The sequence below is a fragment of the Castor canadensis genome, chromosome 11, assembly GCF_047511655.1.
Source record: "Castor canadensis chromosome 11, mCasCan1.hap1v2, whole genome shotgun sequence".
NCBI lineage: Eukaryota > Metazoa > Chordata > Mammalia > Rodentia > Castoridae > Castor > Castor canadensis.
The window spans coordinates 105,681,385-105,697,814 of NC_133396.1; the positions used below are offsets into that span (position 1 = coordinate 105,681,385).

A 16,430-nucleotide genomic window follows, 5' to 3' on the forward strand; every position below is an offset into this window, starting at 1 on the left:
TCTCGCTTTTATCCTGTGCTCATAGTCCAATCCCCTTGTTGTGTTTGCCCTTGATCTAATGTCCACATATGAGGGAGAACATACGATTTTTGGTCTTTTGAGCCAGGCTAACCTCACTCAGAATGATGTTCTCCAATTCCATCTATTTACCAGCGAATGATAACGTCTTGATAGCTTCTGACAGAGCAGCAGATGAACGAATGTACAGTGGTAACATTGGTCCAACGTTAGTTTTTAAAACGTTCTGTGCTTATATCAGCTTTATAGCTGGTATATGATCAATTAGTTCATTGGGTTGTAGTGCTAATTTGAAATGATATAAGGTTTACTCTCTCTCTGAAACTTTTTTCTTATTCAAATTTTAGGAGCCTTCAAAGTTTTACAAGAAAGCAGGTGATGTTGCAGCCATTGAATGCCAATCAGAAGAAAGCATGCATCTTCATTCACAGGGAGAAAACAATCATTTGTCTAAGAAACTTTCTCCAGTACACTCAGAAATGGGAGACTACATTAATGCAACACCATCTACTCTTGTTGGTAACCGGGATCCTGATATAAAGGATAGAGCATTACTTAATGGAGGAAATAGTGTAACAGAAAAGTTGGCACAGCTCATTGCTACTTGTCCTCCTTCCAAGTCTTCCAAGACAAAACTGAAGAAGTTAGGAACTGGCACTACAGCAGGTTTGGTTAGCAAAGATTTGATCAGGAAAGCAGGTGTTGGCTCTGTTGCTGGAATAATTCATAAGGACTTAATAAAAAAGCCAGCTATCAGCACAACAGTCGGATTGGTAACTAAAGATCCTGGAAAAAAGCCTGTGTTTAATGCAGCAGTAGGATTGGTCAATAAGGATTCTGTGAAAAAACTGGGAACTGGCACTACAGCGGTATTCATTAATAAAGACTTAGGCAAAAAGCCAGGGGCTATCACTACGGTAGGACTGCTAAGCAAAGATTCAGGAAAGAAGCTAGGACTTGGTATTGTTCCAGGTTTAGTGAATAAGGAGTCTGGCAAGAAATTAGGACTTGGCACTGTGGTTGGACTGGTTAATAAGGACTTGGGAAGGAAATTGGGTTCTACTGTTGGCCTAGTGGCCAAGGATTGTGCAAAGAAGATTGTAGCAAGTTCAGCAATGGGTTTGGTTAGTAAGGACATTGGAAAGAAACTAGTGAGTTGTCCTGTGGCAGGACTGGTCAGTAAAGATGCCATCAACCTTAAATCTGAAGCACTGCTCTCTACTCAGGAACCACTGAAGGCTTCTTGCAGTACAAACACCAATGATCATGAAAATCAAGAACTTTCTGAATCACTGAAAGACAGTGCTACCAGCAAAACTTTTGAGAAGAATGTTATACGGCAGAATAAAGAAAGCATATTGGAAAAGTTCTCAGTCCGAAAAGAAATCATTAATTTAGAGAAAGAACTATATAATGAAGGAACATGCATTCAGCAAGACAGTTTCTCACCCAGTGAAAGGGGCTCTTTTGAAACCTCAAAGCATGAAAAGCAACCTCCCGTATATTGCACTTCTCCAGACTTTCAAATGGGAGGTGCTTCTGATGCATCTACAGCTAAATCCCCTTTTAGTGCAGTAGGAGAAAGCAGTCTCCCTTCCCCATCACCTACTGTACCTATTAATCCTTTAACCAGAAGTCCCCCTGAAACTTCTTCACAGTTGGCTCCTAATCCGTTACTTTTAAGTCCTACCACAGAGCTAATGGAAGAAATTTCTGAATCTGTTGGAAACAACCAGTTTACTTCTGAAAGTACCCACTTGAATGTCAGCCATAGGTCAATGGGTCACAGCATAAGTATTGAGTGTAAAGGGATTGATAAAGAGATAAGTGATTCAAAAACTACCCACATAGATATTCCAAGAATAAGCTCTTCCCTGGGAAAAAAGCCAAGTTTGACTTCTGAATCCAGTATTCATACGATTACTCCATCAGTTGTTAACTTCACTAGTTTATTTAGTAACAAACCTTTTTTAAAGCTTGGTGCAGTTACTGCATCAGACAAACACTGCCAAGTTGCTGAAAGCCTAAGTACTAGTTTGCAGTCCAAACCATTAAAAAAAAGAAAAGGAAGAAAACCTCGATGGACTAAAGTGGTGGCAAGAAGCACATGCCGGTCTCCAAAAGGGCTAGAATTAGAAAGATCAGAGCTCTTTAAAAATGTTTCGTGTAGCTCACTATCAAATAGTAATTCTGAGCCCACCAAGTTTATGAAAAATATTGGATCATCTTCATTTGTTGATCATGACTTCCTTAAACGACGATTGCCAAAGTTGAGTAAATCCACAGCTCCCTCTCTTGCTCTCTTAACTGATAGTGAAAAACCATCTCATAAGTCTTTTGCTACTCACAAACTATCCTCTAGTATGTGTGTCTCTAGTGACCTTTTGTCAGATATTTATAAGCCCAAAAGAGGAAGACCTAAATCTAAGGAAATGCCTCAACTAGAAGGTCCACCTAAACGGACTTTAAAAATCCCTGCCTCCAAAGTTTTTTCCTTACAGTCTAAGGAAGAACAAGAACCCCCAATTTTACAGCCAGAAATTGAAATTCCTTCCTTCAAACAAAGTTTGTCTGTATCTCCTTTTCCAAAAAAGAGAGGCAGACCTAAGAGGCAAATGCGGTCACCAGTCAAGATGAAGCCACCTGTACTGTCAGTGGCTCCATTTGTTGCCACAGAAAGTCCAAGCAAGCTGGAGTCTGAAAGTGAAAACCATAGAAGTAGCAGTGATTTCTTCGAGAGTGAGGATCAACTTCAGGATCCAGATGACTTGGATGATAGTCATAGGCCAAGTGTCTGTAGTATGAGTGACCTTGAGATGGAACCAGATAAAACAATTACCAAGAGAAACAATGGACAACTGATGAAAACAATTATTCGCAAAATAAATAAAATGAAGACTTTAAAGAGAAAGAAACTGTTAAATCAGATTCTTTCAAGTTCTGTAGAACCAAGTAATAAAGGGAAAGTGCAATCCAAACTCCATAACACGGTATCAAGTCTTGCTGCCACATTTGGCTCTAAATTGGGCCAGCAGATTAATGTCAGCAAAAAAGGAACCATTTACATAGGAAAGAGAAGGGGTCGCAAACCAAAAACTGTCTTAAATGGCATTCTTTCTGGTAGCCCTACCAGCCTTGCTGTTCTTGAGCAAACAGCTCAGCAGGCAGCCGGGTCAGCATTAGGACAGATCCTTCCCCCTTTATTGCCTTCATCTGCTAGTAGTTCTGAGCTTCTTCCATCACCTATTTGCTCTCAGTCTTCTGGGACTAGTGGAGGTCAGAGCCCTGTGAGTAGTGATGCAGGCTTTGTTGAACCCAGTTCGGTGCCATATTTGCATTTGCATTCCAGACAGAGCAGTATGATTCAGACTCTTGCAATGAAGAAGGCTTCAAAGGGGAGGAGGCGGTTATCTCCTCCTACTTTGTTGCCAAATTCTCCTTCGCACTTGAGTGAACTCACATCTCTGAAAGAAGCCACTCCTTCCCCCATTAGTGAGTCTCATAGTGATGAGACCATTCCCTCTGATAGTGGCATTGGAACAGATAACAACAGCACATCAGATAGGGCAGAGAAATTTTGTGGACAAAAAAAGAGGAGGCATTCTTTTGAACATGTTTCTCTCATTCCTCCTGAAACCTCTACAGTCCTAAACAGTCTTAAAGAAAAACATAAACACAAATGTAAGCGCAGGAGTCATGATTACCTCAGCTATGACAAGCTGAAAAGGCAGAAACGAAAACGGAAAAAGAAATATCCCCAACTTCGAAATAGACAGGATCCAGACTTCATTGCAGAGCTGGAAGAACTAATAAGCCGTCTTAGTGAAATTCGGATAACCCATCGAAGTCATCATTTTATCCCCCGAGACCTTCTGCCAACTATCTTTCGAATCAACTTTAATAGTTTCTACACACATCCTTCTTTTCCCTTAGACCCTTTGCACTACATTAGAAAACCAGACTTGAAAAAGAAAAGAGGAAGACCCCCTAAGATGAGGGAGGCAATGGCTGAAATGCCTTTTATGCACAGCCTTAGTTTTCCTCTTTCTAGTACTGGATTCTATCCCTCTTATGGCATGCCTTATTCTCCTTCACCTCTTACAGCTGCTCCCATAGGATTAGGTTACTATGGAAGGTATCCCCCCACTCTTTATCCACCTCCTCCATCTCCTTCTTTCACCACTCCTCTTCCACCTCCTTCCTATATGCATGCTGGTCATTTACTTCTCAATCCCACCAAATACCATAAGAAAAAGCATAAATTACTTAGACAGGAGGCCTTTCTTACAACCAGCAGGACTCCTCTCCTTTCTATGAGTACCTACCCCAGTGTACCTCCTGAGATGGCCTATGGTTGGATGGTGGAGCACAAACACAGGCACCGTCACAAACACAGAGAACACCGTTCTTCTGAACAACCCCAAGTTTCCATGGACACTGGCTCTTCCAGATCTGTCCTGGAATCTTTGAAGCGCTATCGGTTTGGAAAGGATACTGTTGGAGAGCGATACAAGCATAAGGAAAAGCACAGGTGTCACATGTCCTGCCCTCATCTCTCTTCTTCAAAGAGCTTAATAAACAGAGAAGAACAGTGGGTCCACCGAGAGCCTTCAGAATCTAGTCCATTAGCCTTGGGATTGCAAACACCTTTACAAATTGACTGTTCAGAAAGTTCTCCAAGTTTATCTCTTGGAGGATTCACTCCCAACTCTGAGCCAGCTAGCAGTGATGAACATACGAACCTTTTCACAAGTGCAATAGGCAGCTGCAGAGTTTCAAACCCTAACTCCAGTGGCCGGAAGAAATTAACTGACAGCCCTGGACTCTTTTCTGCACAAGACACTTCACTAAATCGGCCTCACAGAAAGGAACCACTGCCTTCCAGCGAAAGGGCAATACAGACTTTGACAGGTAAGAGGGTTGCTTTGTTGTCTTTTTTGTGTTATAGTAGTAGATTATTTTCCTACTGGTTGCCTGATTCATGTTGAACTTTTTAATAGGTCTACCTCTTATTTTTGTTTTTGTAAATACACTTTGAAATCTTTAAAGTTATTTTTCTTAGACTTAAGTAGTAGGATAGGGAATGTCTTTGTATTAATTTTATGTTTTGAAAAGAGGTATCATTGTCAAAGCAACAACAAAAAAACACAACTTTTTGAAACCAGGAAAAATGAGTTCTTTCCTGTACAAAAAGGCTGTACACAATGTCTTCACTGAGAAATGGCTTGGATATCTGTTAGTAATACATAGAATTTTTAATATATACTAATATAGTTGTTATGAATGCTTTTTGTTAGAGGAAAAATGTTACTGTGTGTGTATCATAATAAAAATCCCAGGATGGAACATTTTTCAGCGTTTTAAAATTCAAAGAAATGTCATTTTCCAGAGTACTTTTAGGTATCTTCATAAAAGCTGCTTCAAATAGATATAAAAAGACATGAAACATATCTAGATAATTCATTTGTAACATGTAAAAATACGTCTTTTGAGAAATGAGAAGATGGAAAACTAGAAAAAGAAAGCATTGCCCATTTCAACAAAAGATTTCTCAGAGTTAGCAATTATTAGAAATCTCAACTCTTGCTGAGTGCTACTGGCTTATGCCTATAAACCTACCTACTTGGGAGGCTGATACCATGAGGATTGTGGTTCAAGGCCAGCCTAGGCAAATAGTTCGTGAGGCCCCATCTCCAAAATAACCAGAGAAAACTGAACTGGAAGTGTGGTTCAAGCGGTAGAGTTCCTGCTTTGCAAGGGTGAAGCCCTGAGTTCAAACCTCAGTTCCAGCAAAAATAAATAAGTAACTCTTAAATGTTTATAGATTAACTTTAGTAAGTCCATAAATTGTCTGGTGTTATAAGTAAAATTATAAATCTGTATGCTTGTATGTATTTTTCTAGAGAAAATCCATACATTTCATCAGATTCTTCAAGTAAACTCTAAACCTCAGTATCCTCTCTTATTTAAGTATTATAAGAAGGAAATGGTACTGTAGTGCTCAGCACATTGATTTGTACATAATAAGTACACAGATGTTTCTATTATTACTCCTTTAAAAGATTAAAACTTGTGCAGTAGGGAAAAAATTAATTCCTCAGTGATAAGCAGTTTCATTCTGATTTTCTTTACTCAAGGACTTTTCAAAAAATTATCTTAGTGGAGAAGCTGAGGGCTCTTTAGTCCTGAACATTGTAAAGAGAAAATTATCCTATACTTTAATTAGGTTTATTTGAATTTTTTTTTCTTAAAAATATTGAATATCTGGTATTTGCCAGGTGTTCTACCTTGTGGGCTTTTGTTAGGAACAAAGTTGCATGAGTTCATTGTTACCTGGAAATTTTAGTGGAGGAGATCGTTAGCAAGCAAAAACTCACATTACATCTCATCAAAATTGTGATTAAGAGTATAAAAGAGAGGTTACAGTATTCTGTGACTGGAGGGGCCTAAATCAGAGAAGACTTCCTTGAGAAAGTAAATCTAAACCTAGGACCTGAAGGATGAGCAGTAGTGAGCTCAGTAAACAGAATTCCACTCATTCATTCACTGGACTCATTTGCTTATTCACTTACTGATTTCCAAAAACATCAGCCCTTTTTTAGTCACTGAAATATATTAGAGAATAAAGACCCAATATCTGACCTCGTTTACTTTCACTATTGTGAGGGTAGACAAATAATAGAGTGGTAAGCAAATAAATAATGACATAATCAAGGAAATGCTGTGAAGTAACATAACAGAGTTAATAAAAAGGGAGAATAAAGGACAGGGGAAAGGGAGTCTAATTGCATAGAGTTGTTAGTTACAGGCTGAGGATAAAAAGTTGGGACTTGAGAATTATAAGCAAGAGACAAAAGTATGTTTGAAGATCCTGAACTGGGAAGGAACTTAAACAATCTGAAAAAAGCCTCCCTTGGTAGGAGAGGGAATACACAAGAGAATGGTGAGAAATATGGCAAAACAAAGATGCCAGACCACATATTAAGAATTTTCTATTTTACAATAAGAGCAAAAGACAGAAGAATATTGAGTTTAGGTTTACATTTTCAAAAGATCACATTGGCTTTTATGTGAACCCTGAATTGGAGGGGACAAAAGTAATGATAAGGAAACTAATTTGTGGGGAATTGTAGAAGTCTAGGTAAGTCAATGGCAGTAAGATCAGGTTGATAGCAATATGTATGGACATTTGGGAGACTGGTGGTAGAATGAGTCACTGAGACAAAGCAGGCTGGAGGAAGAACAGTGTTTTTGTTCTGCATTACTGGGGATTAAACACAGAACCTGCAAGTGCTCTTCCCCTGAGCTATATTCCCTTCCTGTCCCAGCCCTCATAAATTGAAGTGCCTTATTGAGATTGAAGTGGAGATACTGACAAGGCAGTTGGGTATCTAATTCTGGGGTTTACGAAAGAAATTTGGGTTGGAGGTCAGAGCATTTCATTATGAGTTTTCAAAAGTTTTGTTTAACAGTGTCATTTGCTAAAAATAAAAGGGTTACTGGGTAAAATAGAGGTGGGGGCAAACTCAAAACCTATGTAGCATTGTAACCAGAGCAGCAAGTTAAGTATTATTTTAGCAATATAAACAGTTTTTAAAAAACATTAGCCAGACTTGCACACCCATGCTTATTGCAGCACTACTCACAATAGCCAAGTTATGGAAACAGCCAAGATGCCCCACTACTGACGAGTGGATTAAGAAAATGTGGTATTTATATGCAATGGAATTTTATGCAGCCATGAAGAAGAATGAAATGTTATCATTTGCAGGTAAATGGATGGAACTAGAGAACATAATTCTGAGTGAGGTTAGCCTGGCCCCAAAGACCAAAAATCATATGTTCTCCCTCACATGCGGACATTAGATCAAGGGTAAACACAACAAGGGGAATGGACTTCGATCACATGATAAAGCAAGAGCACATTTGGGAGTTATGAGGATAAATAAGACATGCAAAAAACTAGATAGCATTTGTTGCCCTCAATGCAGAGAAACTAATGCAGATACTTTAAAGCGGCAGAGGCCAATAAGAGAAGGGAACCAGGAACTAGAGAAAAGATTAGTTCGAGAAGAATTAATTTAGGAAATTGGCATGTATAGGAAAGCAATGCGTGTCAACTCCCTGTGTAGCTATCCTTATCTCAACTAGCAAAAACCCTTGGTCTTTCCTATTATTGCTTATACTCTCTCTTCAACAAAATTAGAGATAAGGGCAAAATAGTTTCTGCCTCGTAGCAAGGGGGTAAGAGGGGAGAGGGAGGAGGGCCTGGGGGTAAGGGAGGGGGCGGGAGGAAGGTCGGAGAAATGACCCAAACATTGTATGCACATATTAAAAAAAAAAAAGCATTAGCCAGGTACAGTGGCTCACGCCATAACTCTTAACTACTCAGGAAGTAGAGTTTGGGAGAATTGTGGTTTGAGGCCAGCCTAAACAAAAATGCAAGACCCATATTCAAAACACAACTAAAGCAAAATGGGCTGGAGGCAAAGCTTAATTGGCACATTGCCTACTAGCAAGCACAAGGTCCTGAGTTCAAACCCCAGTCCTTGGGGGGGGGGGGAGACTTGTTAAATTGTTTAAAAATGAAAGAAATAGCTCGGTATGTTGGTATGTAAATGTAATGCCAGCACTGGGGAGGCTGAGGCATAAGGATTAGAAGTGCGAGTCAGCCTGGGCTTTCTCTAAAGAAACATAAATGTTAACTTTTTAGGAAAAGTTGTAGTTTGATGGCAAGCAGTGTGCAGGCAGGGATTAAAGCTGCTTAAGCGTAGATATAAAATGATGTCATTGGCAGCTACATGTAAGGGTACCAGAGATAGCTGGTTCCAGATTGTTGACCTTGTTTGTTTCTTTTGTACAAAGATTGGGGTAAACTGCACAATAAACATTTGTAGGGAGAACATGGGATAAGTGGGCATTTTGAACGGAACTGCATGGCTCCATGGCTTTCTGCATTTAGCTCATATTAATATATGTTCAGCTGCTAATTTGGGGTTGGAAAACAGTTGGGTACTTCAAAAAATCATGTATCATCCAACACAACTTCCATGTTATCCTGGTATTACTCTTTACTTATCAGAGATACATGAGTTATGTCACTGTACAGAAATACATACAATGACAAAACATACTGTGTACATGTATGAATCACATATGTATGGTAATGAGAGTAATGACATTTCCCTAGAGAGAGAATATAAGAGAAAGAGAAACGAGTTTTAGCTTTGAGGAACTGCATTTTTTATAGTAGTAATTAGTAACAACTGTCCACCGGTGGCTTATATATTACTTTTTGCGTGATCTCTATAGAGTTTTGTTGGTTTGGTTTGGTTTGGTTTGGTTTGATTTGGTTTTTCTTTGAGACATAGTCACACTAGGTAGTGCAGGTTGCCCTCAAACTCACTATGCAGCCCAGCCTAGCCTTACACTCACAGTCCTTCTACCTCAGCCTCCCAAGTATTCTCTATAGTTTTTTTAATTTTTAATTGCTAAAATTTAAAAATCTGGACATTTTAATTTAGAATCCTGCTTATCAAAAACAATCAGAACATCTGGCAACAATCAACCTATATTTCCTGTACAGGGCAAAACCCCCTTTTATTGGTGACTGCTTTGTTGTGTTTGCCAGTACTCAGTTTTCTGTCATGTTTTGTATATGGCCTTTTTCAGCTGTTTAAGCAGGTAATGATTGAATTCGAAGTCCCTAACTTAAGAGCTGTGAGAAGAAGTTTATAAAGGATAGGAAAATTAAAATGAAGGTGATGTGCAGTGACAGGTTAGGTTGAATGTATCATCTGTTTATACATTGAAATCACCCAAGAAGGCTGCACATAGTGGTACACATCTGTAGTCCCAGCTACTCAGGAGTTGTAGATAGGAGGATTGTGGTTTAAGGCATCCTGGGCAAAAGTTAGTGAGACACTATTTAAAAAATATACCAGGCATTGTGGTGCGTACCTGTAATCCCATCTACTCAAAGGTGGAAGTAGGAGGATGGCAGTCTAAGGCTGGCACAGGGAAAAGCCATGGACCCTATCTGAAGGCTTGTCCTAGCAAGAACCTGAATTCACTCCCTAGTACTGACCCTCATCTCCACAAAAACAAAAGCGGGGAGGGGGGGAAGGAAAGACAAAAAGAGGCGGGGAAAGGGGGGGAAGGAAGGAAGGAAGGACATAAAGTAAAGGAATTGAACTGCATTCAGGATATCCAGTAACAGATTTGAATATGGACCAGTGAATTCAGTGAGGTTTTGGGGTGGGAAAGGAGGGAGGGCGGTTGGTTCTTATTCTTAAAGCAGATATTTTTATATACGTTAGACTTCATGCTATCTCTCTCATTCCCTCAGGACCCTCAAACTAGGCTCACATCTATCATTTTACCGCAACTCTTGTAACTTTATGCTTGGGTGATTTATTTCTTCTCTCCCTTCCCTTCTCCCTTTCTCCCCATGCTGTACTAAGGGTTGAACTCAAGGCCTCATGCTTGCCAGAGAAGCATTCTACCACTTGAGCCACACCAGCTGCCCGTATTTCCCATCCTGAAGTTGTCTCTGGGCCTACCCTAAGTCACTTCACTGACATAGCAAAAGATATTTCCTATCAATCTGGAAATTCTAAGGGATTTGAAGCTCTGGGCCAGGAGCCAGGAACAAATACATGTTGTATTCTTTACTATGTTACAAATCTTCATTCTTCTTTTGCTCACTGTTTATTTCTTCTTTGTGGCTGGAGATAGGACTTGATTTTCTTTTCTTTTTTCTCAGAGGGGAATTATATTTATTCATTTGACCAAAGCATCAGACAGACTCAGAGAAGCACTGGGGAGCAAGGGTGGCAAGAATAAAGGGCACAACATGTAGGCTTTTCAGTCTTTGAGGATGGGGATGCCAGTGGTGGGATAAAACAGTCTTAATCTTTCTTTGCTGTGTTTACCCTCCCTTTCTTGCTAAGAAGGAAAGTAGCTCTATCTCTCAGGTCATGACTTTGGGGGTTTGGCCTTTTCTTGGGAGACACAGGCCTGAATCTTTTACCCTGTCTAGGAGTTTGACACCACTCAGCACAGAGACTGATTGGGAAATCAGTAGCTGGAATCTTCTTACTCCCTCTAGCTCTGACATACTTGGAGAGGGAGTTAAATGACCATCTTACTTTGCCTATTTCCAGGACTGGAAGACTTTCATCTCCTCCATTTCCCAGAGAAGGGTGATGATTATTACCATTTCTGCTTTGTCTTCTAGTCTGTGTTAATTCTGCCAAGAAGGGTTGAGGATATACAGTGGCCTGTCCAGCTTTGATCCCCAAGAGTGAGGAGGTGGTGTTTGGAGACTCAGATCTTAACAGGTGTAAGAATATTTGTTTCTCTATTGAACACCCCCGTACCCCCAGAATTCTCAACAGCAATTTCCAGAGCTCCTGCCACCACCATCACCTGACAGAGGTAGAGGGAAGACCTGCTGATCCTGAGGAATGAGGATGGTGCTATAGAGCTGTTTTCTATCCTCTGAGACCAGGGTGGGGTAGTGGCTAGGCTTAGAATTCCTGGAGGCTATGAAAGGTGACCCTATGATCTTCTAGATGATGGGACTGGGCCTCAGCCACCAAATGCTGAAAGAGCTCAGGCTACAGGGAGAGCAGGGAAGCAAATTGAAGCCTCAGGCCTATTTGGCAGGTTCTTAGAGTACAAAGGACCAGCAAAGAGGAGTGATGGAGTACAGAGGACCAGCCCTGGTTATCCTTAGGGGATCCCTGCTTAACCATCTTCCTAGGGTCTCTCAGCCTCTGTGTCCTGGCAGGGAGAAACTGATGGGGGGTGGTGGTTGAGATTTGGGAGGAAGGCTAGAAATTTGGGTTCCTGAGGGTAATGGGGACTGAATGAGGTAGGTATGAGCTGGGGTCTGGATGCTTGGGTACTAAACAGGTTCCTGGTCACCTCCAACATAGGCCCCACCCATTCCTGTCAACTTCCTCCATTCTGTTTTCCCACCCAAAGAAAAGAGTTTGTTTGGACTCTCTCACACCAGGGGAGCACACGTCCAGCAGCCCTAGTGGAGGGGCCTCTAATGGTGAAGGACTCTGGCCTTCTGTCTCTAGAATCTCAGCAGCCGTTCAACCCTCAGCATTGCTCCTTTGTATCCCTCCTCTTCAGCCCTGTCGATAGAAACTAGCTCCTTATTTGATTTTCTGATAGGAACTTAATATTCATCTTTCAGATAAACATGAAGACGTTTAACTATTTTATTTTAAACACTACTGATGAAAAGTATTAGAAACATACTAAAGCAACATACTAAATCAATCTTAAAAGTCTTCTGATTTGGCCCCTTCGGAAGCCAGTATTTGATTTGTTTAAGGTATACATTATTAACTTTTTGTCCTTAACTGTACTCTTGTGATGTTTGCTGTCCTTTCATCATTTTGTATCTGTTGTGTGCTAGGTACAAGGAACACAATTATTGAATAAGATGTATTTCTACCCTCAAGTAATTTCAAGTTTAGCCCAGAACACAGACATGAATATAAATAGTTATTGATAGTTCCTAATATTGAGATATTCATTAGGTATTTTGGAGAGTAAAGAAGTGAGGGACTCACTTAGCAAGATTTGAGAAGGAGTTTTGAATTTAGCATGAAAACAGTTGTGACTATTCCTTACTAAGGAATTAGCTTCGCGGGGGCTTGGAGATAGAGTGCTTAGATTAGTTTTATAGTCTTAATATGGGATTCAAGAGATGCGGCTGGAAAAATAGACAAGAACAGGTCGATACCAAGGAAATTGAAGTTTACTATATAAGCAATGGGAAGTTAAGGATTTTAAGCAGAAGAATGATTTGCTGACATTATATTGACAACAATGTGAAATATGGATTACAGAAAGGAGATTAGATCAGTTTTGAAGCTGTCCCAGCAAAATACTATGAAGTCCTGAACAAAAGTGGGAGTAGAAAAGACAGTAAGAAGGAGCAGATAAGCAGAGAAGTAAGGAGACAAGAAGGATATAATATCCCAGGCACCTCTTTTGGGCAGTTGGTTGAGCAAAATGAGGTAGTACACAAAAGGAGAAGGTTGGAGATAGAAAATAAATTTAGCTTTCATGCTGTTTTGCAGGATGTACGGATCTGTAACTAAGAATGGTAAAGCCAGGCATGGTGGTGAATGAATATAGTCCTGGCTCTTGGGAAGCTGAGGCTGAAGGCTTAAGAGAGTTCAAAGCCAACCAGGCTACATAGGGAGACCCTATCTCAAAACAATAGCAACAACAAAACCTAGTGAAGTCAAACCTGAAGATAAAAAATTTAAATAAGTGATTGTTGAAACCATCAGAAGAATATTTAGTGTGAACACAGTTTTTTTTCTCTTACTAGCATATTTTAATTGTACAAAGTAGTTTCATTATGATATTTCCATACATGCATGTAATGTACTTGATTCAAATTTACCCCCCTCTATTACTCTTTCTGGTCCCAACCCTCCTTTTTCAAACGTGTTTCATTCTGTTTTCATACATATGTACAAAGTACTTTGATCATATTTGTCCCCTACCCCCACCCTCTTCTTTCACCTTCCCCACTCCCTCTAGTTCTCATCCCAAACAGTCCTCCCATTTTGCACTTCATTCTTTTTTTTTTTTTGGGTCTAGATTCTGTGTATGAGGGAGTACATCCCAGTCTGGCTTATTTCACTTAACATAATGATTTCCATTTCCAATTCCATCTGTTTTCCTGCAGACAATATAATTTCATTCTTCTTTATAGGTGAATAATAATCTACTGTGTGTATCTATCTAATCTGTCTATGTACCCACATATCTGTATTTATGTACATACTTATAAATAACCACATTTTCTTTATCCGTTCATCAGTTAATGGACGCCTTGGCTGATTCCATAGTTTGGCTGCTGTGAAAAGCACTCCTGTAAATGTGGGTATGCACAGTATCTCTATTGTGTGCATACTTACAAATTCCTTCAAGTGGACTGGTATAGCAGGATCATATACTTGTCCTATTTTTAGTTTTTTGAGAAACCTCCATACTATTTCCATAGAGGCTGCACTAATTTATATTTGCATTATCACAGTATAAGCGTTCTCATTTCCCCCCATGCATCCACACCAATATTTGTTATTGTTTGTGTTTTTGATAACTGTCATTTTGACTGGGGTGAGATGGAATCTCAGTGTAGTTTTGTTTTTTTGTTTTGTTTTTTGGTGGGACTCAGGGTTTGAACTCAGGGCTTTATACTTGCAAAGCAGGTGCTCTTATCATTTGAGGCACACCACCAGTCCATTTTGCTCTGGTTATTTTGGAGATGGGGGTCTCATGTACTATTTTCCTGGGCTGACCTCAATCTCAGTCCTCCAAATCTTAACTTCCCAAGTAGCTAGAATTACAGACTTGAGCCACCAGTCCCTAGTGTTTTCAGTGAAGTTTTGACTTGCATTCCTTTATGGTTAAGGATGTTGAATGTTTCTGTATGGATTTGTCATTTGTGCTGCCTTTTTTTTTTTTTAATGGTACTGGGGTTTGAACTTGGGGCTTTATGCTTGCTAACAAACACTCTACCACTTGAGCCACCCCACCAGCCCTTTTTTGTATTGGATATTTTCAAGATAGGGCTTCAGGAACTATTTGCCTGGGCTGGCTTTGAAGTGTGATCCTCCTGATCTCTACCTCCTGAGTTGCTAGGATTATAGGTGTGAGCCACCAACACCAGGTTTCATTTGCCCATTTTTTAATTGGGTTGTACTTCTAGTGTTTAATTCTTGGAACTCCTTATATATTCTAGATATTAATTCTTTATCCAGTGAATACCTGGCAAAGATTTTCTCCCATTCTGTAGCTTCTCTCTTGAGTCTGTGTACAGGGTTTTTAATGTTGTGCAGTTCCATTTGTCAGTTCTTCCTCTTATTTTCTGAACAATTCTAGTCCTATTCAGAAAGTTATTACCTGTGCCTATATCTTTAAGGGTCTTCTCTGTTTTCCTCAAGTAGTTTCAGAGTTTTAGATAATTTAGATAATTTTTTCTGTTTTCACTTAATTTTTTTACACAGTGAGATACTGGGGTCTAGTTTCACTCTTCTACATGTGGATATCCAGTTTCCTGAACACCGTTTATTGAAAAGCATGTCTTTTCTCCAATGTATGTTTTTGTGCCTTTGTTGAAAATCAGATGGCTATAACAGTGTAGGTTTATTTCTGAATCTTCTATGCCATTGTCTGTTTTGGTACCATCCTAGTATGGTATACCAGTACCATACTAGTTTTATTACTGTGACTTTATAATATAATTTGAAGTCAGGTATAATGATAATTACAACATTACTCTTTTTGATCAGGATTGCTTTGGCAGGGTCTTTTGTGCTTCCATATGAATATTAGGATTGATTTCGCTGTTTCTGTAAAGAATGACAGTGACATTGAACCAGGTGCCATTGGCTCATACCTGTAATCCTAGCTACTCAGGAGGCAAAGATCAGGAGGCTTGCAGTTAGAAGCCAGCTGTAACTTGGGCAAATAGTTTACAAGTCCCTGTCTCAAAAAAAAAGAAAAACACAAAAAAGGGTTGATGAAGTGGCTGAAGGTGTAGGCCCTGAAATCAAACTCAAATACTGCAAAAACAGCAACAACAAAAATGGTATTGGAATTTTGATGGGGGTTGCATTAAATCTTTGGATTGCTTTCAGTAATACAACTGTTTTCACACTATTCTGCCTATCCGTGAACATGGGAGGTCTTTCCATATTCTGGTGTCTGCTTCATTTTCCTTCTTCAGTATTTTATAGTTTTCATTGTAAAAGTCTTTCTCTCTTAGGTACTTAAAAAAAATTTTTGAGGCTATTGTGGATGGGATTATTTTCCTGATACCTTTCTCAGCTTGATCATTGTTGGTATATAGAAAAGTACTAATTTTTGTGTGTTAATTTTGTATTCTCTCCATTGTCAGAAGTGTTTATCAGACCTAAGAGTGTTGGGATTTTTTAAGTATAGGCTTATATATCTTTAGGAATAATTTGGCTTCTTCCTTTTAGGTTTTCCCTTGCCCTATTGTTCTGGCTAAGAATTCAAGCACTATACTGAATAAGAGCAGAGAGAGTGTACACCCTTGTCTTATTCTAAGTTTAGATAAAATGGTTTTAGTTTTTTCTCATTTAGTATTTGACTATAGGTTTATCATATATATCCTTTATTATGTTGATGTACGTTCCTTCTGTTCCTGGTTTATTCAGAGTTTTTATCATGAAGCAATGTTGGAATTTTGTCAAAGGCTTTTTCTGCATTTATTTAAATGATCATGTAACTTTTGTACTTTAATTCTGTTTATGTACTGTATTTTTTTTATTTGTGTATGTTAAATTATTCTATATCCCTGGAATGAAACCACCTTGATCATGGTTTATGACCTTTTCAGTGTT

The 16,430-nt window shown here is 39.3% G+C and overlaps 1 protein-coding gene across 5 annotated transcripts in view; it reads left to right on the plus strand.

Annotated features, from left to right (window-relative positions):
* The window catches only part of Ash1l (ASH1 like histone lysine methyltransferase), a 158,493-nt gene that overhangs the window by 40,227 nt on the left and 101,836 nt on the right, over positions 1 to 16,430 (plus strand). For all 5 annotated transcript variants that reach the window (XM_020166163.2, XM_020166158.2, XM_020166165.2 and 2 more), the window contains one exon: positions 366 to 4,929. In XM_020166163.2, coding sequence (XP_020021752.1) covers positions 366 to 4,929 — 4,564 coding nt within the window. The remainder of the gene's footprint in view (positions 1 to 365; positions 4,930 to 16,430) is intronic.